At 43.9% G+C, this 27889-nt stretch overlaps 1 protein-coding gene across 2 annotated transcripts in view; it reads left to right on the forward strand.

Annotated features, from left to right (window-relative positions):
- Positions 1-4040: 4040 nt before the first annotated feature.
- Positions 4041-27889, forward strand: part of LOC146972313 (mannosyl-oligosaccharide 1,2-alpha-mannosidase IA) — a 187957-nt gene continuing 164108 nt past the window's right edge. For both annotated transcript variants that reach the window (XM_085802367.1, XM_085802366.1), the window contains exon 1: positions 4041-4679. In XM_085802367.1, coding sequence (XP_085658493.1) covers positions 4134-4679 — 546 coding nt within the window. In that variant the 5' untranslated portion in view covers positions 4041-4133. The remainder of the gene's footprint in view (positions 4680-27889) is intronic.

The raw sequence follows: 27889 nt of genomic DNA on the forward strand, positions 1-27889 counted from the left end.
TTAACACCTCCATAACAGTGTCAAAACTCAACATTACATGCTTCGTAACTTTATGACAGCAGCACTAGGTTGCATTAGATGGTACAGGTATGGCAAATAAAGCGCCCACTGAGTGTAGCACACAGTGATAAAAAAAGCTCAAGGTTCAAGCCTCATTATACAGAGACGCTGAGCCATCACAAAGCCCCCCTTTCTGACTACAAACTGTCCTTTTGTCAGTGATAAAGCCCACAAAATGCTTCATAGATTTACCTACTCTCAGAGGAAATGCTCTCGGATCACAAAATAAAAAGGCTAATTCAACAGTTCTGTCTTCTTTCTCCCCCCTCTGTTCTTTAAATTACAGACAACCAGTCTGATGCAATTAGGGCTGCAGTGGGAAATGGCTTAGCAGTGAAAATGTGGGGTCAAATGCAGTACAAATTACCTTAAAATTAGCTCACCCAGTCATATGCAACTGACAATGACCACAAAAAAAAAAAAAAAGCCTGAGGAGTTTCATATGTCAGATGTTAATACGTGCTTTTTTTTCTTGTACAGGCAGGGATTTTCACAGGAAATGTTGAAATTGTAGTCCCCTTTTTTTGCCTGGAAGGAAGAGGAGTATCCGCTTTTATATTGAAATGATTGCTCCAACAACTGAGAAGGAGACAGAGGAGAAGGATTTGGGCTTCAGGCTCATCAGACACAAGCAAATTGTCAGGAAAGTTGTGTCCTGAGGCCGCCTATGGACAACAGGGTGAGAATCACCCACCTGATCTCCGGGGACCAGCAGAGGCCTCGTGAGGAACAATGTTGGGGATGGATGGGGTAGATTAGCAATTAAAGTCCAATATTGAAACCAATCACCTTTGTTTTCTCATTTCTGCTTTCAGGTGCATTAGCTAAATAGTGCTGTGCAGGCTCTTCGGTAATGGCCAACTCACTGGCCCATCTGTCTTATTTAATCTTGAGAAAACATTGTGTTTACTCTCTGTTCTATCTTGCTTATGTAAACATTAGCTATATGTACACACACTTTTCTAAATTCCCTGTTTACCAGCGAACTTCAGCCAAAACATGGATAAAATACCTTGAATTCGAGCAAAAAATCCAAACTTGAAGTTATGCATAAGACTTAACCCTTGACCTTAGAAATGGTAGTATGACAACAATAGTTTTCAATTGTATCGCACAATTTTCATCAGTAGATGGAGTTTGCCATGGAGACAAACCTGACCAGCAACAGCCCTGTCTCCATGACAACTGTGCATACACTATCCTTTCATGAAGACCATGTGATATGGTTGAAAAAAAAAGCTGGTAAGTGCACTTTGACTTTTGATCGTTTTGTAGCTAGAATTTGTAGTCAGTTGGCCTTTTATTTTTAGTTTCACAGCACCAACTTTGTATGTCATAATTTATTGAATCTGAATCTATTCTCCAAGTAGGCTAATGCACATCTAAGATAGGCTATTTAATTTACAGCCAAACTCAGCGTCTGGGTTAGGCCTAAACAACATGGCCAGAGGCATTTGTTAGACACTGAGAAATAAGAACTTGTCTTTATGTTGCCATCATCAGGAAAATGGATGGAGTTTTACAACACATGCCCATACACAGTGAAATCCATGGGCCCTCTGATGTCCTTTGTGGGCATCCAGCTGGTTCATCATGGCACTCATAAATCATCATTTTTACAGCTGAAACTTTGGCACTGAAGGTTAAGTGAAAGTTAAGTTATAGTTTTCCTTTTGAAAGAGCCCAAGTCAAACTGTACCCCAATAGGAGTTTTCACAACACATACCACTTAAGACATTTCCACATTACTTACCCAGATGGAATGAAACATAGCCTCTATGGAGCACAATGGAAAATGATTGTCCATTCCTTTCCAGTGAGACTCTTTGCATCCAAGCAAAGATGGCAGCCCCACCCCCCAGTAAAATACACAGAAAACATATGAACATAAAAATATAATAAATGGAAACTTGTATACGAATTATTTTTGATTTAATTCCTCAAAATCACGAATATGGATATGTTTAATTTTATGGTTTTTTTTTTTTAGCTGTTTTAAATAAACATTTCATGGTGATGCTAGCCATTAAGGCGGGAACGTCACTTCCGGCAACAGAATTAGCGGCTAATCAACGGTTAGCAGAGCCAGTCTACGACGATATTAGAAATTCTCTGTGGGTAGGCTGCTTGTCAAAATATGGTCTTTAATGTGATGAGCATTAAAGCTGGTTGGTGTTTTAGTTTCTGCGTGAGTTAGATGGATCTGTTGGGGTTTGAAAAAAATGTATTCAAACCATAGGCGTGTGTCCTTACATGACTTATTGAGCTCTTCAAACTTTTTGTTTGTGTGTTAGCTAGCTCATTAGGGTCGATGCCAAACACCTGGGTGAAACCATGGATCTATTATACATCCATGGGTGAAACATGCTCATCATCAGACCAGGGCGAAGTGGAAACATGGCGATTCAACCAGAAATAAACACACTTCGTGGGTAAGTGTCACTTGTCATCAGGTGAATTTGTCCCAACTGCTCCTCACAATGAGAAAAGAGGTCATGAAAACCAATAACAAACAATGGACGTCTTGTACAGTGGCTAATAATCTGTTTTCTGACATGTGTATCTGACTGTATCGCTATTTAAGTCTTTGAGACTGTGCAGACATCTGTAGCAGATACGCCCCCCACCCCTCTCTGCAAAGGCTTTTCGAGGATTAAACAAACTCCTTTTCCTCGGGGGTGTGGATGGTTTCCTAACGTGTAGGCTACGGGGCCGTTCAGACCTCTCTCTGCCTTTGTCCAAGCGGCTCAACCGGCTTAACCGTGTTTTGATAAGCCGCTGTGAATATCCATCAAGAGATCCGACCAGCCCACTGGACTGTCGAGACGTGGACCGTTTCCTCTCTCTCTCTGTCGCTCTCTTTCTCTCTCCATTACTCCCTCCTCCTCTTCTTCTTCCTCCTCCTCTTCTTCCTCGCCCTGCCTGCACTATATGTTACATTTCCAGCCCCTCTCCTCTCGCCTTTTTACGCAAGCGGACGTCCACGGCACAGCGACACAAGTGCGCACTACAGGCGAGAGAGAGAGAGCGAGGCTCGGCACTCAGGCAGGCGGGCGGACGGCGGAGCGACGACGCGGCGACGTGTGTGTGTGTGTGTCTCGTCTTTTGTTGGAGACCCGGCGGACTGGATGGTGGATTTGTTTATTCCACGGATTTGGATTGGGGGCTAGGATAACTTCGCACGGGACAAAACCCGCCTTCTTTTTTTTTTTTTTTTTTAATGTCATCCACCGATTTGTTTCGCCCGGCGTGTTGACGCCAGTGGAAAAGGGAGAAACGGAGGCTGGCGGAGGAGCGCGACTGACAGACAGGCGACATGAATATACACGCGTTTCCGTCCACCAGCTGTACGGGATAGATGCAAACACAACGGCTTGCGATTTTTAACGTGATTTCCGGAGATTGTTATGCAGCAACGTGGGCCGGTTTTTAACGGAGACCAGGAAAAAGATGCTCTGCTGCACGCTTGAGGTTTTGCACCGTAGGGCAGTGTGTTATTGACGGATTTGCTCGGCGTGGAATAATGCATCGAGACACAACTTTGTTCACATGCCTGTCAGACTGCGAGACGTTTGATTATCTCCACTAAAAGTGCATTTATTTGTCAGACCGGCGTATGCTACAGTAATCCTGTTATTCTTGAATATAGCTCAGTGCTTCAGTAAACGCCAGTGCCATTTATCTATCAGCCCCGAAGCCCTGCGCTCTTTATGATTAACATTTTAAACCCAGATCCTGCCGTCTATTGATGTCAGTGATTGTGCTGTGTAGATAATCCCCCCAAAAGCTCTGGAGTTTGCGTTTCCAGATGATTGGTAAATTGTAGATGTAGGCAGGCCTAACCTTTGCTTATGCAGATCCAATCGATAGCGAGATAAAGACAGCTCTGGCAGGCTGTTTACGCTACTCTGCAAGTGTCGCGGGGGTGTGTTTAAAATCCCGCATATATCTAGTTTTTTACACATGCCTCAAGGCAACAGAGAGGCTGCTCAGTAGAGAGTGGAGGCTGACTGTCAAACACCGTGTAGTGTCAGAGATATCTACTGTAAGGCTGCGTCTCAAGAAAAGTTTCAATGGTTTTCCGAAAGTTGCCCGGTGTGTCGGCATCGGGCATGGGTCTGCGCCTGTCCCAGAAATTCGTGTTTCTGCTCTTTCTCTCGGGTTTGGTAACGCTGTGTTTTGGGGCCCTTTTCTTTTTGCCGGACTCGGTTCGACTAAAACGCATTTTTCTGTCCAAGACAGAGACCCAGCCCGTCACTGTGGGCTCCGGGTCCGAGAACGATGCCCGGGAGCACCTGAAAAGACCCAAGGAGCAGGAGCACCTGCGGGGCATGACCTCGGCCAAGGGGGAGACCAGCACCAAGCTGAAGAGTCTGAGCCGCAAGCCGTCCGTCTCTCACGAGGCGACGGAGGAGCGGCTGGCCGGGGGCAAAGCACAGGAGGAACTGACTCTGTCCAGGTCCAAAACGGAGTCCGCGACCTCCCCTGACCGCGGTGCCAGCTCGGATACTTTCAGTTACCTGAAGTTCAAAGGATGTCTGCTCAAACCCCCGCTGGGCAGAGACGGCGGCAAGCCCAGCGACCCCCAGACCAACGAGCGCCGGGAGAAAGTCAAAGAGGTAAGGATGTGACAGTGACCCTGGCTGGGGGTCTCACGGCTGTTAAACGTGTCTGCAGGGTGTGTGGGCGGCTGACATGTAGCGGTCTCATTGGTTATGTGGGAATAACTCAAGACCTGTTGTGCTAAAAGGAAGTAAATCTTGAGGGTTAAGAAGAGGGGAATAAACAGGAAGAATGTTTTGGAGGTTAATTCAGGACAGTGAAAGATGACAGCTGTCTTAACACATTGACCACAGAAATCATCTACTCCACCCCACAAATTAGGATAAATAGTGGTTCTTCTCATGTTTCTGTGTGTTTCAGTTCACATGAAGTAGGGTTCAGTTTCACAGAAAAAACACACACTTGAAAGAAGTTATTATATTTCTGTGGTTGAGTTTGTTCATGCCTGAATTGTCAGACAGTAAAGACAATCTCTCTGTAGGAGCAGTGGGATAGTTGTTTGTCAAGCTGCCCTCAAACAGACTAAATAAATTGCATCAGTTCCGTCATATCAGTTGTCTAAATTTACCCAGTGCTTTTTCTGCTGAGGTGACATGAAGTCGACTATTTTGTAAAAGAAATATCAGAATAAGTTTAAATACACGTGGCTGCAGATTAAAAGTATAAACTGCACTTGACAGTGTTTTGATATGAATGATAAAACGTGCTGCATTTAGTGATAGCACCCCACACACACAATCGCCCGCACATGATGTGACTGTGTGCAGTGACACTTTGGCCAGCAGCTCTTCAAGCTGTCTGCCAGCCTTTGTTGAGCCCTGTGGGTCCAATAAGGGCTCCAGAGTGGGAGCGTCTGTGGATCACACATCTGTACCCACTCGAGGCAAGTGAGGCTGGTGAGGAGGAGGAGGGAGGAAAAGGGGGAGGGAGGGGTGAAGCGAGGAATGCCATTGGCCAGCGTGTGCAGAAGGGTTTCATCCTTGGCATGTGACACGGATAAGTCCCGTTGTCACTCTCACTTCCAGCCGGCTGTCACCCTCTCACGCTGCTCACATGCCTCTCATACCTAGAGGTGAAGCGCTACATGATAACTGAGGCATCAGTGGACGGAGAAGGTTATGTGCCCTCATGCACCGAGCTCCGACTGACTCATGGTTTCTCTCCTTCGGATGCTCTTTCAAGTGAATGTCAATGTGACTTTGCTTGTCCGGTCTGTTCAGCTGAGCTCGGCAAAGTTCTTGCCTTGGGGTCATAGTCATCTGAGGAAAAGTTATTTTCCACCACACCCTCTTTTGCCTAATTATCCTTGCAGAATAATAATTGTTTCCTTGAGTGAAGGTCTTTATCATGGCGCTGAAGAGCAGCCAGTCCCTGCTTACATGCGTTGCGTGCTAACTCTTTTTGTGTTCATATCCTATTGTGTGTTTTGTGTGGTTTGCCACTGCTGTTGCTACAGTTCCCACTGTCTCAAGCCTGTTGGCAGTGTTCCAGATGGTTTGTCTTTTTTTTTTTTTTCCTGGAGGCTCACATTCATGCTGCCAGCACACGCTGACACATAGCGAGCCTGTGCTTTGTCCAGGGCTATAGAAGTAAAAACCAAAGAGCAAAGCTAACAATACCAGCATATTTTGATGTATATTTCTGTGTTGCACGAAATGCTGTACAGAGCTGTATCTCTAGTTCATTCCCTCAGCGTGTGCTATGGTTGTACAGACAGAAGAGCTCTTCTGTGAAAGTGGGGTTTTTTTGTTGGTCATTGTAAGGGAATGCAGAGACAGGGTATCCCCTCCCAAAGCCAACAGAAAAGGTCTGGTCCAGCCCCCCCCCCTTCAATGTGCCTCAATGCCCAAACTCTGAATGGGCATCGTTTTTCTCAACTGCCAGCTACTAGAAAGCAGACTCCCCACCTTCTTCCTCTGTGTGTGTGCACCCACTGCCAAGAGAGGGTGAAACAAGGGACAATGACTGCCTGATCACACAAGGCAAATGTTTGAAGGCGGCCCACCACTGGCTAGGTTTCCCAGCATGCCAGCAAATACTGTCAAAGTTGCCAAAGGGCTGTATACCTGCTCCAGCAACTCCCTGCTGGTAGATAGTTCATTCCCCTTCCAAAAGTCCTCAGCAGGATGAAGACGATAATTTTCAAACGGCCTCCTATTTGTAATTGTGTGATGGCATGTCATGGCTCACTGAGTCGCCTGCGATGCTATGTTGCTGCCTCATTGGCTCCAGAATAGGCTGGAGCAGGAAGCAGGGATCGCAACCACAAAAATGCAACCGGAGCAACAGGAGGCCATCCTTTTCTGTTTCTGCATGCACGTCGTGTTGCTGATGTCCTTTTCATGCTGTAAAGTTAGAACTTGGATTACAGTAATGAAATACTAGATTGAGGGCGCAGAAGTAGCACATCGCTCCGAACGCAACTGCAGTGCAACGAGGACACCGGAGAGTGGTAGGGAGCTCTGTGGCAGTTGGAGAGCTGAGGCTCATTCGCAGAGTGAAGCCTCCACATCTCCCTCCTCTGTTGGTCTCATACATCAAAACGAGAAGTGCGCAATAAAAGGCAGCCTGGGTAAAACCTGAGATTCGCCGTCTCTTTCATCGGCTGAATGTTTAACACAGATATGCCGCTGTAGTCAAATGAGGTCCTTTGCTTGAGGAAATTGGAATATACTATATAATGCAGTCTCTAATGCATTCGCATGGGGAGAAGGTAGCACTGGGAGGAGATGGAGCTGACAGCTGAGAGTGCTGCAGTGAGAGGACAGACACACTGCAGCCTCTCGTGGCAGAGCCTCCTCCAGCAGAGCAATAAAAGTCTTCAGGGCTTCTTTGTCCTCTTTCTTTTGTGTGTGTGTGTGTGTGTATATGTGTGCACTGTCTGGCTTATCTGGCTGATCAAATGCTTTGGCATGAATGTGGAGTTTGACAGTGGCAGTTGGAAGTGTTGTCACTGTGTTTATCCATCTATGTCCAAGTCCACCTGCGTCACTGTGTGTGTGTTTGTGTGTGTGTGTGTTAAGACCCACAACATTCAAATGAGACACGTGTCTGTTCTGTTTCAGTACAGGTTTGTACTGATCAGTTGTCACATGCTACAAAGTCAAGAAAAGTGTAACACAAAGTCCATAAGACTGATGAGACATGAGCCATGAGATAAGTGTGATGAACCAGTTTTTTAGTTGGATCTAGATGCACTAACACTTCGTCTGCTTACTTCATCTTCTCGCCAACTAAATAGCTGAAGGGACATTTTGCCAAAATGTAATTTATGGTTGGCAGATTTCTGCCGAAAGTATATTTTTAAGGTCAGTTTTAGTTTTGAGTTATTTGCCTGTAAAATCTTGGATTTACAGAAAAGTTGGAACCTTGGGAAATCAGATTGTGTGTGTGTGGTTTGTGCCTCCGACTCATGTAAGCCAATTTAAGAAGGTGGTCAGAGGTCGAGTTCACTGAGAGTGTGTCTGAAATGCGTTTTGGTGACGTTGCCTTTCAGTTAAAAGGATGGAGGCCTCTCCACTGTACCATAGCATTGGATCTTTTATGAAATTGTAGTAAAATTACAGGTTTTGAATGTTTGTTTGAGACGCACATAGCCAGGAATGTATGCTTTGTGTGTTTTTCAGAACCACAGAAGAGCCACTCATATAGTCAAACCAGAGGGTAGAGAGTATTCATATTTCCAGTAGCTTTGGAAAATAACAAACACAGGTACACACGGACACACACAAACGTAACACAAAGCCTCCCAAATAGGCGAGCTTGTAGCTGAACCCGAAATCCCCTTATAGCGGTAATGACCAGTGAGCCGGGTGTCTGTGTGAATAAAATGCTGCCGTTAAGCTGGCGCCTCCTGGCCGCCTCTGAGCACCGTGACCTCTCTCCACCCCTCATTCCCCCCGCTGCCTCCCGCTACGAACCAGGTACACCAGACAACCTCCAGTCGCAGCCAGGAAAATGGCGAGAGTCTTGCTGAGCGAGAAGAAAGAAAACGGAAGATGAACAAAGTCTTAGGGAAGGGGCTTACACCCTCCTAGCGGGTGCTTTTCCTCTCCTGTGTGGATGCTGTGCAAATGTCAGTGGCCAGTGTTTGGAATGTGAGTCCACAGTCGTCTTGGTCTTGTTTATGCTGGGGAGGCATTAGCCGGGCCTGCTTGATATTGATGTATTGTGTAAGAGGATCATAGCTGAGGCAGATATTAGCAACCTGCCTTTGCTGTAGGGCAGTGACGCAGGCTTTCTCTTCCACTCGCCAAGCAACTGACCCTCTGATCTTGTCAGTGAGACATTTGTAGGAGCTGAATTTGCATCGACTTTGAGGCTACAGTAGGTTTTGTATGGCGGTGGTTACAGTGACTGTTAACATTATGACCAGCCAATAATAAAGATGGGAAAGCATGGATGTGTATACCACCTGGTTACTGTTTTTACCAAGACAGCCTTATAGTACTGCAGTTTTTCCTTCCCTGCTTCTTTTTCTTCCTCATATTAACTCTCCGTTATCCAAGTTGAGTATTTTGTTACTTTCAAATCCCTCACTGCTTCCTCTTCTTATATCGTCCATGAGTATTGTGGGGCTTTCTCTCTCTTCATGTAGAAAAATCCATTGCAGTGAAGCCACCGGTTAAGATTTCTGTTTATGAGGAAGCGAAACCTGAACATAGAGGGTGTATGACATGATAAAACTAACTAAAAGTCGTTGCATGTAAAAATGCCAGCGCTTTTAAAAAGCGGTACAGTGGTATGTTAATGTGCATAATTGAATTCAATGCATTATGGATGGACTCAGTTTACTGAGCGAGCTGTCCTCACACAAACATGAGATATTTATTCAGCCAGCTTTTAAAGCCACGCAGCAGTCATTACTCCAGTGATAAACTGATAACTGCTGCAGCAGGTGTCGTTGTCTGCAGATCCGTTTTGAAACCCTCTGAGAGATAAACAAATGTGGCACAGACTTCAGTGAAGCTCTGAATAAAGCTCAGCTGCTGCAGAGCACATGTTTTATGCATTGATTACTTTAAACATACAGAGTGCATGCTACGTGTTACACCCAAACCCCAAAATGTTATGTGTTCTCGTTAGTGACTGCAGTATTATCAAAACAAAACACTTCAGAATGACAACACACTAAACCTGCACAAAGGTGCAAGATTATGTAACAGACCTTGACTCACAGAGCCCACACATACACACACACACACACACACACACACACACATTTGAACCATTAATGCTGTTTATGGCGATGAGTAGTTTAGAGTGAGTGCATGTCTATAGAGAATAATCCGCCTGAGCATGATTGACACCTTAAGTGTATTTAATTGATCAGTTTGTTTCCCTCTCTTTTGAAAAATACATTTAAAGGTGATCTGTGGTTTTATTGTTTGTATATTTCTTTCCCCAGGGGGCCTGATAAACGACTTGTAAGCCTCTGCCCTTGAGGAGAACATTTTCAACCCCGCCCTGCCTGTGCTGGCACATTCTTGTGTTATGTGTTACCGCCACATGTGGATCAGTGCAATAATGTGAAACCTCTGGCAGGAATGTACATCACGTCACCCTCGTTCTTGTGTGTGTGCCGGAGCGATCCTCTCATGAAGCCTTTGTTCTGTAGTGCCACTAGTGGTCAAAACCCCTCGGGGTACCTTTGTCATGATGTTACCTGTCTGAAGCTGAATGCATCAGCATGCTGGTCGCAGCAGTCCTACATGTACGCATCCTGCTGCAGCACTTGAGTGACACTCTGCTGATGTGGTGTTGACCAGTGAAAAGTTTGCTTGCTGGGAACTACAGTATCGATTCACTGCTTTACTTGCTCTTTCTGTCCATAAGTCAATACGTCGCCTCTGGGTTGCATGGACACAATCTTAAACATTGTAGGACACTCGGGGCTGGAGGCCCTTACAGATGACCCCAAAGGTCAAAGCAGCTGCATTATGGGAAATCCTTTTTTTTTTTTGCAGAATAATAGTCAGAGAAATGTCAGGTAGAAAAAAACAAACATCACAGCCCAGCAGAGAAGCTTTTTCCACAGTAGGCGATAAAAGCTGATTAAGCTATACCATATCAGGTCTTTTCCCCCAGGCAATCACTGCAGGAAGTGAGTGATCGGGTGAAACGGAGAGAGGGAAGGGAAGGATGTGAGGTAAAAAAGGGGAGATGTTAGCTAACATCCTTTTTGCATTCATGGCAGTTTTCTCCCCACATTCCCTTTGTGGTAGGGCCACTAGCTTCAGGCTAAGTCTCTCTGTTGAGGCACGCTTTTCAAGAGGTGTGTTACCTTGTGTGTGTGTGTGTGTGCATGTGTGCATGTGTGTGTGTGAACATACCTCATGTGCAAGTGCATTCATACACAAGCCCGTGTAGATAGCTTCAAGATATTTTGGTGTATGCTCCTCTGTGTTGTTGTGGTTTGGGGTAAGAAGTGGAGGATTATGTCCCATCTTGAACAAATAAAATGCCTAGAGAGCCCTGTCCTCTTGAGAGGCCAGGAAGGTCGCACTGCTCAGGGTTTGTGTATACATGCTGTGTGTGTGTGTGTGTGTGTGTGGAGGGAGACGTGGTGCATGAGAACATCGTTAAATGTTCCTCAGCACTTTTAAAGTCACATGCAGCTCAATGGTTTTTCTTTTCCTGATGACGTGGCTCGCTCAACAACAGTTTTCAGATGTTTTTCCTTTGTCGCACAGTAAAAATAAAAGTTTTCCCCAGAAACTCCCTCCTGTTTGCTCACGCTCCTCCATGTTTGCACAGTCTTAAATCCAGCCTCGCCAGTCTGTTGGTTTGCCGTATTTGTCCCCCCCCTCTGTCTCTGTTTACTGTAGCCTGTGGGCGTTTTGCGTCAGCTGCCAGTAAAAGCAGCGGGTCACGTCCCCGGACCGCAGTTTGTCCACATTTTGACATTTTGCTCGTCGAAACAGAGGAGCCCAAAGAGTGGGCAACTCTTTTGGCAGCGGTGGTGTGTTTTTTTTTTCAAATGTAGATTTCCACTTGTCTCAGATTTCATCACCCGGACTCTCAGAAATCCTTCTCACACCGTCAGTCGCTCTTTCCACTGCTGCGATGTTGCAATAAGTTCCACGGAACCCCATTTATCCGGAGTTAACGGTGCTGCTGACATAATGGGGTCACTGTGTGTATACCTCTTAATCCTGGCTTCTGAAGGCCTGTGATTACTGGAAAACACACACATACACACACTCACTCCTGAGTGGATGCTCTCAGGTTTCCTTTTTTTGGGGGCGATGACTTTGATAAGGCCAGATTCACCTCAAGTCCTGCATAGTCTGGCTCTCTGGCTTCACCACAGCTTTCTCTGCTCTCTCCTCTGGTGTGGTCACCGCCATCAGGCACAAATAAACAAGGGGCTAATAGGCATGCTTTCACACCATTATCTACACTCTTTCAGTGCTCTCGCTGACATTATTAGCTCTATAAAAACAAGAGAGAAAGAGAGGAGGAGATGAGCAGCCCGTGGATGCATATGGACCTGCAGCATCCAACAGTTACACCCCACAGGACAGATACTTTCGGCCCAGTCAGGTTTTTGCCAGATTCATCCTCTGTATAATTGAGTGTGCGTGCGTGCATTTATGTGTGGGTGTGCGGCCGTGCGTACAAACAAATGTGTATTTGTCAGAGAAGAAAATGGAGAAGATGAAAGGTCCAGGGACGGTCTTGTTTGCTGCAGGCTCTGCTTGACATCATTTGGAAGGTGCCAAATGAAATTGTCCCTACCTCTTCTACCCCCCACCTTCTCTGTTTGGCCTTGCTGCCTGGGCAGATTCAACAAATAGGAAAGAAGTAGAGAGAGTGGCCTAGATGTAACCAGCAGACTCCCTGAGCCCCCAGCTGAGTTCCAGCCCCTTGCCTTTATGCCTGCCTAATTGGTCAGAAACAACATGCGTGGCTGTGTTCATGGGGCACTGGCAAGACATTAGAGTGGGCCGGGGGACCTGGCTTGTCCCCTTATGTCTTCTGTCTCTTCTTACTACTTGCTCGCCTTTTTTCACTCCTTGTCATATTAAAAAAAAAAAAAAGCACAGATACTGACTCCTTCTAGTCTTTGTCTTCTTTTTCTGCTTCTTGGCGATGTGTCGCCTCAGGCATGTTTATTGCCACTGCTTTGACAATTATTCTCTCCTCTGCATCACCAGAGAGCCAGTGTGAGCTGCCCAGCTGCTGTCATTGCAGATTGGCCCGTCTGCATTGTTGTTATCATGTTGTGACATGGTTTCAGCCTACTTTCAAGATGGCTGAATAATGCTGTCAAGCCTTTGACCTACAATTTAAACGGTTCCCCCGGAAGACAACATCATCTTTTATGTAGCGGCCTTTGGTGGCCAGGATTGGGTCTTCCCCGACAGCCAGAACAATGGCTTCATATGGAAAGCTTACCAGAGCGTTTTCATGGTCAGCACAGCGCTGTCTAGTTTTCCGCGGGTTGAGAGGAAAGTGTGTCTCCCTAGTGATTTTCTCTTTCATCGGCATCAGTGGGCAAATAGCCATTAATTAGCTAAATGCTTACAAAACCATTTTAGCCAGAGCTGGGTGTATTTGTTCATTATTATCACAATTAAGTCCCTAATCAAATGGCAGCAACGGTGCTCAGTGCTCATTAGGGAGCCATATAGATTTCTCTTTTTTCCGTCAAGGTTGGATGATGGGCTAACTAGATAATTGCAATTTTCATCCATCCACAGTCTTTTGAAAGGCAGAGAAAAACAAATAAACCAATTTGATTGTCTAATAATGACTGCGTGTGTGCATGCGCGTGAGAACAACCAGTTTGCTGATCATTAATTGGATGAGTGTCGGTGACAGGCTCCCCAGCATATTTCTTTAGTATGAATATTAGACGGGGGAGAGACTCGACAGAGCTGGATGTGGAAGAGATGGATGCTTGTGATGACTTTGGAGAATAAATAACGCGCATTGTTGTTTTCTGTGTTGTTGCTGTTTTGGTACGTTGATGTGTGAGTTTGTTTTGTCTGGTTACTGTGGACTGGTGTGAAATAAAAATCTAGAAAAAAACCCCTTTTGAATATTTAACTTGACCAGAGAGAAAGCAAAGTGGTCCAAAATGAACCCTCAGTGAAACAAATCCCCATTTTTAGGAAAGCTGTTGTCAAAGTGGGAACATGAACAAGCTACTTTTGTTTTTTTGCTTAAAAAGTTCTGATGTTTCACAAGATGGAAAACCAACACTTATTATCATTCACAATGAATGACTACCCTCTTTGAAAGGTAAACCTTATATCTCTTAACAATATATTCATTTAATGTGTTGTCTACTTCACTTAAATGTCGTCACCCATCTGTGACACATCAGGGCTTTTTAATGATGGTTCTCTCTTATCTTGACAATGAAAGCATTGGCTTTTCATTTTCTCATAATGAGATGATGGTGATAAAGTACGTTGTAACAGGAAATGGGTGGATCTCCCGATCCAGTTTCAGAAGTCACTGTGGTTTTTTTTTAACCCACCCCCCCTGTTGATGTGTTGTTTCAGCTGATCAAATGTGGATGCAGGGCATTGGGTTGAACCTCTGAATCAGACAGCTGCTAAATTGATGACGAGGGTGAGAACCAGTTTCCAAAGAAGAAACACTGTGTTTTCAGATCTGTTTTTCACTTAAGTTTATGCGTTTACTAACACATCAAGTAAACTCTCATGAAACTCCATGAAACTCCAGCTAGCTTTGAGCAGACAGTCTTTCAAGCTGTATGTGAACACCCACTTGTGTTATTTGTAAACCAGAACTAAAAGGGGTTTTTACAGTTTTTTCTTATTTTTCATTTGAACCCACAGACCTCAGTCTCATGAGATCAATGTGCATTATATTTCTTTTTCTAAAGTAATTTTTCATGGGCACTTTATGCCTTCATTTGACAGGACAGTGAAGAGAGAAAGCAGGGAGACAGACTTGGGGGAATACATGCAGTAAAGATTGTCTCGGTCAGGAATCAAACTGCTTTGGGGCAACTGTTCCCATATCGGACGTGCTGTAACTAGCAAGCACCCGCAAATGTGCAACATTTTCAGGAGCATTTGCAATATCAGTTTTAATCTATCACTTGCATCATTGATGAAAACATTAGTCTAAGTTCTGAGGGTGTGCTGGTGTATTCTCTGAGGCTCGGCAGTGTTATACTTCTCAAAACTTGTGTTATAGTGTGCTGCACGATAAGAAAGACACAGAATATTATGTTTTTATAAATACATTAAATCAAACGTTCTTAACTTTTGGTGAGGAAATCTACTTTTGCAGAGAGATAATTTAGGTTGGAGCACAGACAATAGTGCAATAAAGTCAGGCAGTCAGTCGGCACAAAGTGAAGGATTCAGAACTGTTTCTGAGACAAGTCATTTTCTACCTTCATCCCCTGTGTCAGACCCAGAGTGCTTCTGGGTCATGCAAATGAACTAATTAGGCTTTTTATGTGCTAACCTGACTAAAAGCATGATCCATCTCGGCGTTAATTTAGCCCACCATTAGAGTGGAAACCTGCTGCTATCTAAACCTCCCTGAGAAGATGTGAGCCTGGTCATCAGCTCTCCCATAATGATGTCCGCCGTGGTCCTCTGGACGCCACAAGAGCCATGAAAATGACCATGACTTGTCATTTCTAGATGACCCAGGTCAAAGAATGTGGCTTCTACCCGCAGTGGAAAAAATAATTGTGGTACTGGGTTGAGATCATGTCATTTTTAATTACACTAGCTGAAAATGCAAATTGAAAATGGCACATGGCAACGACAAAGCAGCAATTTCCAAAGATATTATCACCATTTGATATAAGAACCTTAATTATGACAAAGTACAGTAGGGCTGGGTAAAAATATCGATTCAGCAATGCATTGCAATTCTTTTCTCTGCAATTCAATATCGATTCAGCAATCTTCTGAATCGATTCAAGCCCCTGGCCAGTGGGGGCGCTGCGAGCAACACCCTCGTGTGATTCGCGCTGTACGGACGGGGGCCGCACTAGACCAAACCATAACAATATGGGAGTGAGTAGCAGCAGCAGCGGGGATCGATCGTCGGGGGAGGGACGCACCGCGCCGTGCCGTATTAACTTTCGCTTTCAACACGCGCTGCTGTTATACATGCGTGCTTCTCTGTGGTGTGTATGTGTGTGAGAGGATGCGGCCATCGTCCGACGGGGGGGGGGGGGGGCGGCGGCGGCGGCGAATATCGCTACTTTTTTTTTTTTTAAGACGTTAGTTTAGGCGGCAGCTCTTTGTTGTTAAGGCGGCCGCCTTAACAACAAAGAGCTGCGGGAAACCCTGAACTTATCTGACAGCTGCTCTCACTTCTTCCTCTGCTCCTCCTCACTCACTCACCTACACACAGACAGGACTCTGTCTTCCTCACACTCACCCCAGCCCCTCAGTTTCTCATCCCACCTGCCCGTACCAGACACATTGACAGTCAGTCAGAAATCACAGAACTTAAACATCATAACAAGAACATTACTGCGGGGTCGCTACAATATTTTCAGTTGTGCAGTCAACTATTATTAATAATATTGTTTTGTATTGTTTTATTACTCAAAATGTTATGAGTTATTTTCCAAGAGGAAAGTATCACATAGCCTAATTTAAATTTAGCTGCACTGTAGTTCAGTGTTAAAGCAGTGTCATATTTTGTTATGCTATGAGTTATAGGCTGTTCATAAGGCATGAAACTAAACAAATAATTATTAAAAAAAAAAAAAATCTGGTACTCTTATTTGTGTATTTCTGCTTGATACTGAATCGATATCGAAGCATTTCAATCAATATCGAATCGAATCGATATCGAATCGAATCGTGACCTAATGAATCGAAATCGAATCGAATCGTGAGATTCTCAACAATACCCAGCCCTAAAGTACAGATTGTCTGACCTGTGATGTTTCAATAAAATTCACACCCTGGACTGATGTGAAATGAACTGGCCCCAACCTCAAATTCTTCATAATTCACCGAGTCAAGAATGTGTCGTCCCAATTAGTCTTCAGATATGTGTGTGTGTGCGTGCATCAGGATTTTGGACTCAACTCAGACTTGTGGCTTAGCAACAGTTGAATATATTTTTGCCTGGTCACTAACAAATCTAAAAAGGCTTTAGCTCTTTAACTGCCAAGTGTAACAGACACCAGTACAAAACAGTTTAATTGGTGTGAGACTGCATGAGCTTTAAAATGAGTTCGATATGTGTGTTCACTGAGTTGACAGTAAGACATGCTAACAAACAGTGAGTGAAGTATGGAAATTAAAGTGTGTGTGTGTGTGTGTGTGTGTGTGTGTTTCAGTATGTGTGAGGATGGGGGGAGGGGGTGACACTAAAAAATCATGTGTGGAAATGGCTTTTAGCTTTTTAATGGATTTGCCAACATTTCAGAAATTCTGTTTTTGCTTTGTCATTATGTGGTATTGTGGGTATTATTATGGACATTCTGGCATAAAGCTGCGACAAAAACGACAAAAAAATGAAAAAAAATGAAAAAATTGAAGGGGTCTTAACACGTTTCTGAATGCATCTAACATTGTGTTTTCTCAGTAAAATGAGATTGATGGTTGCAATTAATTCTGCAGTGACCATTAGCTGAAGCACCGAGCCCAGCAGAACCAAACAGCAGGAGACTGGAGATGAGAGCAGTGCAGTGTGTATGTCTGTGCATGCGTGTGTGTGTGTTAATGCATGTGTATGACGTTTTAAAGTTTGCGTGGGGACCTTCGAGGTCCGCTGAGTCTTTACAGGAGGCGACTATTTGCTGACTGGAGTGAATGAATCCTGACAGGTCCATTCAACATCTGTTCCAGCTTCTGCCTGTTTTGTGTATTTTAGGTACATGCAAGGAGAAATCATTATTGTAGTTTCTGGACTCATTTAGGGCACAGAAGACAGACCTTTGACATCTTATTACTTGGCATTTTTAGGGCAAGAAAATACAGTAATGTGCAGGCTGAAGCAAATAGGCTGTCAACCTTTAAAGATACTCAAAGGTCCTGAGGTCCTTTTTCCTCGGCAAGACATTTCAGCATAAAAATGCAATGAAATACAAAATTAATCTGCTATGTTGCCTGATTATGTAGCATCGCTGGCCTTTTCCTCAAGTAATGCTCTTCACATTGTGATGGAGGAGAAACAAAAATGTGTCGAGGCCTTATGTAAACGCCTTCATTCTGGTTATGTCTGTTTCCTGAATGCTGCTGGTGTTTCCTGTGTGTAATAATATTACTTCCCTGACCCACCAGCCATACCACCAACCAATCCCCCAGTCTTTATTTCTGTTCTGTACATCTGGCTGAATGGCACTGTAATGTATGCAGATCTTAAATCACTGATAAGCTGTAATTTTTGTAAATGGTTTTCTCTTTGACCCCTACGTTGTCATGGTAGGATGGTCTTGCTGTAATTAAATTAGGTTTTGCAGTGGGAGCAAAAGACATGAGAATCAGCGTTTAAATTGATGTTAAAGGCGTACAGTAAGTCCAACTGTGCGTTCAAGAGATGCTACAGACTGAAAAAATTGCCAAGCCTAAAAAGACCACTTCTAAAGAGTTTTATTTTGAATATCTTAATGTATTTTATTATACACTGACTGCACACAGTCGTCTTCTATCTAGTATTTTAATTGATTTTAAAAGGCTACTGGACTGAAGGGTAGACAGCTCTGATTGGCATGTGGGCCCAATTATTTCCTGTTATCTACATTATGGCTGGACGTCTCTGATGCAAGTGTTTTTAATTACTGTAGTAAATTAAAGCTTCCCTATCTGATTTTTAAAGCTGCCCTTTGTAAAGATTGGCAACAGCACCAATGTAGAATTGAAACTAGTGAGAAAACAGTGGGTGATTATCTAATTGGTTATAGTCCAGGTTATTAGCATGTTCAGATAATAACAGAACCATCCTGCTATATGCTTTACCAAAGCTCATTTATTTATGGTAAGGAAACTGCACAGTCTGGTGTAGTGAGTTGTTTTTAATCACTGGAAAAAAGGAGAAGAGAATATGACAGTGTGTGTTCAGTAATGCAGCCTCTAAGATGACATTTTGACCTCAGTGCCCTCCCTCAGACATCTAATGAGTAGCACTGAGATGAAAAGCACCGAGCTTGAAACCTTACATACATAAATGATAATGAATTTATACACCACAAGAGGAGCTTTCATTGTGCTGAGTTGACTCATCTGTGTTTTGTATTCCTTCCAGCAGCTAGCCAGTATTTGGATGCGAGTGTGAGGTTTTTTATTTTTTTATACTTTGCCTGAGTCTGAAGCAAGGCCTGCAACAACCGTGCTATCACACACGCAGGGGTCTGTTGGCCGCAGGGAACCAACTTATTTTAGCAGGGAAGTCAACACATGAGTGAACTTACAATGCTAACATAGCTAAAGGAGCTATCGGAGCAGAAAAGCCCAAACCAAAACAAACAAAGGGCTCTTGTTAGGCACAGGCTGCCACAGGCAGACCGGGCTGACAGTGGAGGACTTGGCACTGTGACAAAAAGCGCCATTCATTCATATTAATGCAAAAGTGTTTTCTTCCCTGGTTTGGCATTATTCACTAGCTCCCTATGGCATCACATACCAATCTGCCAGCCACATCCCATCAGCCCATCTCGGAGGATGAGTGTTGCTTAGAAACCTCCTGGAGACATTGACTGAAGTTGACATTCAGAAGAAAGTCGAGCCCAAACAACCGCTCAGAGGCAGGGCTGTAACTAAATGACTTCACTACTGTAAAATGGTGACACCCCGGTCATATTACAGCTAAAACTAACAATCATTTTCATTATTGATTAATCTGACTGCTCATTATGTTGTTGATTAATCGTTTGATCAATAAAATGTCAGAAAATAGAAACAAATTGTCATTACACATCTGCAGAAAGTGCAGGGTGACGCCTTCAAATTGGATGTTGCACTGTTGATAGTCGAGACAGAAGAGCAGAGCGTCACCTTAACTGAGAGGCGCTTTTGAGTAAAAAAAAAACCCAAAACCTGGAAGGAGCCATTGATTTTGATAAACCATGACCTTCAGCTGATATCTGGTGTTTATCAGTGAGCGCTCACCGTCACTCCTGCCCACTTGGGACCAGTCCATCTTTGGAGGTTATCTTGGGGGACTTGCACTGGGCGATTCATCTACCACTCCCTGTGTGCTGAACTCATTTGTTCAGTGCTCACATTAATAATTTATAGCGAGTGTGAACGAAGGGGAGCCTCGACTCTCTGGCTGTCGGGCTCGTCTTCAATCTCCTCCTCCAGCCTGTTCGGTTGCATTTCTCCTCTCACACTGTTTTATATGAATTTCACATCGCTCTCTCCCGCCCTTCTCTCTTACTTCCTGACTCTCTTCGTCTGTCTTTTTCAGTCTCACTCTGCAGCTCGGGCTCCGTCATCTGCTAGCTTGGTGTTTAGACTGACCTGCTGCATTGGAAATGCCGTGCTCCTTTAATACAGTACTTTGCCGGTCAAGAGAGGGCGATAATTTTCTGTCACGCCTGAATCACATCATTCTGCCCGGTGAAACAGATGGATCCCCCCGGCAAAGAGTGTTCATGTAAAGATGTACTACTGTATTGGCATCGTGGGTTAGAGACCATGCTGATTCATTCACTGTTCTCTGTGTTTTTTGTTGTTGTTTTTTTGGAGGACCAACATTCAGTGCTGGAAATTGTATTGATATCAGAATCTGCCCAGAGACCGAAGCAGTAGAAACAGGGTAAACCTAACTTTAGGTCAAAGAGAATTTAAGATAATGTGGAGGTGCTGCAGGTCAGACGTGTTCCTGCTCATCTCACAACTCCCTGTTGTTGGTGTAGAGACTCACCACTAGTGATTGTAGCACCGCCACATTTCAGAGATGTACAGACCAGACTGTCTGGCCACAGCTTGGCTCTGGTCTCTCAGGTCTTTACGTCCTGCCCATTTCTACCACATCCATTCACTAACTGTCTAATACATCAGACTTTGACATGCACCTCTATAATTATTTGCATATCTGTGAGTGGTCATAACGCGTTGGCTCTCTAGTGTATTTTCAACCGCACCTACCTTCTTCAGCATCATTAATCTGTGCCTGACATCTCTCTCTGCAGCATTTTTGTGCCGCCACCCTCAGCCCAGCAACAGAGTGAGTGCGAGTCGCATCCTGTACCAAAAACTGCACTTTTTCTGTCTGCCAATACCATACAATAACTTCCTCAACTGAGAACTCACAGGTCTAGCCTCCATCTCTAATCCCATGCCAACGAGTAGGAAGCTGCACAACGACCCAGTGAGGGTAGCTGGCTGCTGATTAATAAGCACTTCCACTCCCACACTATTGAACGCTGAAACATACAGACTGAACATTACTGGATAAAACCCAGTCTAAACATAGGCCCCCTGAGTCGTTGTTGCCATGGGCTTTCGCACACTCTCTGTATTTTCTTAAAAGAAATGGCCATATCTAATTAAGTCTTCTGAACACTTAGGCCCAGATGATATATCACAAGCTATCTTTTCTTTACAGGCTCTCCTTGGATTGTCCCACTCTTAATCTAGTGTAACATGCCTCCCTCCCCATGTGATTAGAGTAATGGTAAAAGGTCGAGTGTGCCTGCAGCCTTCAGGGGTTACATGGAGATTTAAGGCTTATTAAGCGTTGTCGAGATCATGACCGCGCTGGAAGTAGAAAACCAACTATGTTGATTTATATTTACTTATTTATTCATTGGTTTATTTAACAGAGGCCATGCTGAGTAATAAATATCACTGTATATGGTCTAGCTTCGTTTAAAAGCTGTTCTTCTCGGGGCAGATGTGGCAATGGAAAAAATCATGAGGAAATGGAAAACATTTAAAAAATGTGATACTGTCTTCCTTCTAGTTACCAGTTAAAATGGGTGTGATGTTACATCCGGAGAGACTGTTTTTAAAATGCATAAATAACACCTCAAAGCTGAAAAAACTGCCTCTTAGAAATGCAATCCAGTGCTTCACCAGAAAACTAGCTTCTTCAACATCCATACGTCCCTTCAGGATACCGCCCCTAAATTTGGTGATAAACTACTGTGACAGCCGCGACCAAGAGGAGGAATATGTGCGAGTCTTGTCTTTACCAAGTCAAGAGCTGGGCTCACAGTCGACAAGAAAAATACCCTCAGACCACGCCAAGCAATCTGTGGCCAAGTCATGCAGGCAGGGAGTAGTCTGAGATATGATGACACACAGATTGTAATCATGGCAGGTACAGGCAGGCAGAGCAGACAACGCCGGAATTGTGAAGGCACCGCAGACGATCTGATGCAGTGTAACTGATGGCTGCATGCTGTCTATATATAATATACTGTAGAGTTGGAACGAGCAGCAGCCAGCTGGGCAGGTGACTGGGTCGGGTGATGAGCTGACACAGGGAACTCTAGTAGTCGTTGATGGTGGGCAGGTGTGAATCAGTGGGTCTGTAATGATGGAGGAGGTTGGTGCTGTGTGCACAACACAGATTAATCAGATACACTTGGGGTGGAGGAGAGGTGGATGGAGCAGCTGTCACCCCAACAAACATTTATTCTACACTTTTTTCCTCTGCAGTTTCGTTCATAAGCTCTGCCTTCACTGTGCAGGTAGGAGCACTTAGGTGAGGTTATATCGTATTGATTTTCTTTTTTTGTTGAATTGGCACAACTTTTTTTTGAAAACCTTTTTTCTACTTGTATTCCTTCTCACTTTCAACCATTGCTCTGTCCTTTCTTTACCACTTGCCATAGCCCCCCCCACCCACCCCACTTCCAGTAGTGTTAGTGCTGAATCGTCCGTTTTTCATCCACTTAACATTTCAACATGGATGTTAATGTGCCAACGCCTCAGGGTGCCTGCAGTCTCCTGACATGCATTAGCATAAACAGTGTGCCTTCTAAATGCTCTTTACACTCTGGACAGCCATGTTTTTTCTTCTTCTTGCAGTTAAGAAAAAAAAAATCAGTTCATCTCCCATGTGACTTGGATGCAGCATTTTGGTATGCATACTGTAGCACCCAGCTATTCAGAATGAGCTCCCCTTACGCACACACACACACTGATGAGGTTCATTAACAGCTCTCCTCCTTTTCATTAACACTTAAGTTCATCCTCTCTGTGTTAACCTGTTTTTTGTGTCTTGATCTGCAGTAATGAACAGTATATAGTTCTTATCCTGCTCTTTCTTGGAATACGTTTCCATACAGGAAGTTGTTTTGTCCTAGTTTACAGCTCCACCTCCGTGCGGACGTTGAATAATTACAAGCCTGTCCGTCCGGAACAGATTGGCACCCCGCTGCATCCAATCTCGGATCTCATTTCAACATGTTATTTCCAATCGGTGTTAGTGACTCATCTCCATCAGCTATAGAGACATCAGTGAACCCCAGTGCCCTCAAACTGCCCCTGAGTGTCAGGTAAAGCTCTTCACTGAAATGTCTGAGCGGCTGCAAACAATGCTCAAGGTTTTTTTTTCCCGGTGTTCTTTGCAGGCCTAGAGCAGGAAACAGGAAGTTGACTCAGCAGAGGTGGTGTTTTCCCCTCTGAGATAAACAATATCAGTTTCAGTTGGCTGCCTGTCTCCCTTCTCCCTGTCATCCCCTGCTCATTCAGACATATCAGGGTCAGAGGTCACCTCACACTCATCCACACCATAAAAACAGAGCAGGAATCAGGGAGAGGAATTTCCTGCGGCCTGTTATCGACGCTTAAAAGGTCCAGGGGAGCAGCTCTTGGAAAGTGCCCCTTCAGCACTTCGTAGTCACCCGCCCCCAGCCTGCCAGGAGAGCTGCCTTATTTTATTGGACAACATAAGGAAAACAATTGAGATTTATGGGTCATATGGCTGTTTGCACTAACATTCTGCTTTCCTAGCTAAAGGCGAGCTGTAAGTTACCGCTCTTTCCCCGCTGCCTTCATCATTCACTCTTGCTTCATAATCCCTTAGCCCTCTTCCTCAGCCCCCTCATATGTCTCCTCTGAGTTGTGTTGGAGGTCTTATGAGTCCCTTGGGGGTCAACAATTGCCTGATAACCGCACGAGGGGGCCGGCTTTAATTTAGTTCTTGTCACTCAAAGGATGTGTTTAAAAAATTGCTTGTTTGATAACTGCATTTAAAAAAAAAAAATATATATATATATATATATATATATTTTATATATATATTTTTTTTTTTTCTCCAAAATTCCAAATTATTAAGACTGCATGAGCTCTCCATGGACCTCTTGATTAACGGGAGGAGGAACAGTATACAGCACAGCACAGGGTCATTATCTACCTAATATCTCTAATTGCCAGTACTAAAATGGTTTCATTCAGAACATGTACTTGTATGTAATTTTGCATACGCATAATATGCATAAAATATGTAAACTGCATGTATAAGTCACTTGATTAGCTAAAAATATGAGCTTATATTGTTATAGATGCAGACAATCAAATGTATATCACCAAAGATCTGCATAGAAGTAGAAATCCAAACTTCTCCAGGCTACAATTCATGTCTGCAAGGTTGTACACTATGTTTTTAAAAAAAATACTTGGACAACATAAAGGACAAAACTGCAAAGTCACATCATATTGGGCCATTAACTCTGACAAGAGGGTCTGTTTTAGTTAAGTAATAGCTTTCAAACCTCACTATTTTCCCCCAGCTTCCGTTGAAATAGATGCCCTGTCTTTGCTGCTGTGCTAAAACTCCCTTTAGCTCCGTTATCCCAAGCATGATGATGAGCGCCTCCAGTATGCCGGCATCAGAAAAAGGCGTGGAATTGTGTACCCCCCAACCTTTTCTTCAAACATTTAAAAGTTAGAAAAAGAGAAACGGATTTTACGCGAGGGTAGAAGCCAGCCTCCGAAACTCATTCTTCACTGTGACACTCGCGGTTCATAAACTGGGACTCGTGCAGCCTGAATGCAATGACAAAATAAAGACAGGGAGAAATATATTTTCAAATGAGGAATGAGTTGTTGGAGGGAGCAAAGCAAAGGAGCTGAGGCAGGGACTGCTGTTTGTGTGTATGTTATGACACTTTTCCTCTGAGGTGTGTTGTGCCCTGGGGCTGAATACTTTAAGAGAGGACTGACGGGCTGTTGTTTTGCCTCTCTGCTTAAGACAGAGCCTCACCCCAGGGGTCTCCCCCCCAGAATACAGCTAAATATACCAAATGGAAAAAGGAAAGAAAGCGTGCGTCTGCTTTTGTTTGTAAGCGTTTTGGGTGGAGGGAACGGCTCAGTGAGCCACGGCGCACCCTTTCCCCATTTTCACTTTCATGGGAACTGACTATTGGGCAAAAGAAGATTTCCCTTGTTGCCACACCAGAGTCCTAGGAAAATGACTCCCCATGACCGTCTAATCTCTCAATTCCCATTAAACCTTTTTTTCCCCCAAACAAAAACGCACACCCATGCGCACACATGCGAAGGCTTATTCCAGTACAGTTCCTCCTCTGGAAAAAAACTGCTGCTGTGGGTCCTGGAGAGAGAAGGCCATGCTGGAAAATCGCTGTGGGGATCAATAAGGCAATTTTCTGTTGGGTCAGCGTCTGACACTCGGGTTATTTACTCTTTGGGGCGGTGGTGTGGGGATAGGTAGTGTCAGTGTGCGTGTGCTGGTAGACATATTGCCTTGCTTACCTAATCTCTCTCTGAGTGCTTTGATCATGACAAACAGCTTCAGCAATGTCCTAGAACAGTCAGGAGATACAGCCCATCATGCTTTCACTCAGCGTCCCGTCTGTTTTCTGTTACTGGACGGCCAAGATAAATTTCCATCGCTTCTGGCATACTTTCGTATATTTATAGAAGAGAATATCTGAAATTTTTGGTGGGTCCCTGAATGTATTTGAGGTTATTCAATGCTGAAATGTGTAAGTAGAAATGTCTCAGGCTCATAAAGGGACACATTTTGGCCCATAGCTTGTCTCACTTTGGTGGTACAGGCTTCAAGAACAACTCCAGGATGATTTTACAACTCCCTTTTGACATAACATTAGCATATATGAGAGTGGAGACTTGAGGCTCCAGTAAAGGACAAAGTTTGCCCGTGGCGTCAAGAGCCAGATGTTGACGCACTGTTACTGGAGCTGGATGCACGGCCTCGGAGCTATCCCTGCCCGAGGGCAGAAAGCAAACAGCATTATCAGATAGCTTTTGGGGAGGGGTGAGGCAGATGGCCCCCACCCTGAGTCTGGCTCTGCTCAAGTTTCTGCCTCTGTAAAGGGAGTCTTTCCTTTGCCTCTGCTGTCATAAGTGGTAATTGTTGGGTGTCTATAAATAGGAGTACAGCCTATACACGAATTCGGCAAGCGATTTGTGTATGCCGCCATCTTGCGGAGGCGCCATTACTGCGGTGACATGTGTCAGTCACTTTACAGTCTATGGTCAGTCATAGTAAACTGATTCTCTATGACAGCATCATAAATAGGCTGCATTTGTGATGTTTATCTTACATGAATACCAATATTAATTTAGGAATTAATCATTTGTTTGAGCGATTAGCAGGAAAGATTAGAGTAACAGGGAGATAAGAGACTGTATCATAAACAATATAACATACCGGTACGTTATGCGTGCTGACGATGGCAAGCCAGCATCGGGATATTTAATCATGTGGACAGGCTACATGAATAAAAACAACAACTTGTGCTTTGTTTTAGATATTCAAGAATATTTTATTGATCAGTTGGCCTCCGATGATCAGAAGACATATTTACAGAAGAGAAAAGGTCCACTTCATGGCGCTTCATGGCAGAACCCATCGCTGCCTGACTGGGAGCTGTCACCGCAGTAATGGCGGCTGCTCGACTAACGGTTATTTCGCCGAATACGTGTATAGAGGGATGAAACGTGCCCTGACAGAACTTCTGTTATTATTTCATGCTATATAAATAATATTTGACATGGCTTGACCTGAAGTAATTAGTCAATTAATCAAATGGAAAATCATCATAAATGATCATAATTGATTCTCTTACAGTTTGACAAAACAAGTCGTTAGCATATGAAAACCTGGGAACTGATGAATGATTGACAGAAAGAAATGATCAGCAGATTAAGCAATGATGAAATTGGGGATAATGATTTCTCCCATGATTGATTTGATATGTCAGTCATTTTTCCAATTTGTACTAAAAAGAAAGTTCCACAGTCGTCAACAGACCAAAAACCAAAACCAAAAGAGATCTGTCACATCCTCATATTTGAGAGAAATTGAATCACCGACTGAAATTAATATTTCATCGTTAATGTTTACAGATTAGTTTTCTTTCCGTTGTCTAAACAATTAATCACCTATTATCATAATTTCTATCCAATGCACTGGAGTCAGCTTAATGCATTTTTAAATTCCTCTGTATGTTAAATGCAGTCGAGTCTTTTTATTTTAATTTTGCATTGCGTTTCTGTACTTATATTTGCATTCCCATGCAAAGTTAATTTCCAATTCACTCGATTAGAGACTGCCTGGGCTTTCCAAAGGCGGTGCATTAGACTTTATGTTGAACATGTAGATTTAATTAGTGATTTCTATTTTTCTCTCCTCCATCAATGGGAGATTGTACTGCAGGCATGTATCATACACTGCTATAATGCTGTGAGGAGGGTGGGGGGTGGGTTGGGTCAGCGAGGAGAATCTTAGCAACACAAACACAATGTGTCTGAAACCGAAAATTCCTGCATGTGGTGTCTGAAAATCTCCAAGGATTAGTTAAAGAATCTACGGAGCTGGGAGACCTTACTGATCTGTGTGGGGGTCTAACATTGCTGAAGTGCTTCCAGCGTCTGTGATGAAAACCATGCCTTTTCCCACTTCCTGGATTTTTCTAATGAGCAAGTGTAGTGCTGTGGATTACGCTCACCCACCCATCCCCCCCCTCGTGTTGCCTGTGGAATAACAGGAATCCCAGGGGAGATGGGAGTTCAGATGATTTTTGCACAGATTCTATATTTACAGAAGCCAGGATTGGATTCTTTGAGTCCTAACAGCTGTGGAATAACAGCAGGTTATCTCTATCACAGAGGTCTGTAGTGAAACATAAAGATCCAAATTTACACAAATAGGTCTATCATGCAAATGAGCCACATCAGTGCCCTTTTTTATGCACTCAGTCTCAAAAGATGATTTATGCTACATTACAGATTGTGATGTATTCAAGGTGAAATGGAATCCTGAGATTCTCAGACTAATGAACACAATCATGTCGCACACTGGCACCAGCTGACATTTTCCTAATGTGACGATAATGAAGCTCAGTGACCAGCTACAC

This window comes from Trachurus japonicus, chromosome 16 (assembly GCF_045865225.1).
Source record: "Trachurus japonicus isolate A0001 chromosome 16, Traja_1.0".
NCBI lineage: Eukaryota > Metazoa > Chordata > Actinopteri > Carangiformes > Carangidae > Trachurus > Trachurus japonicus.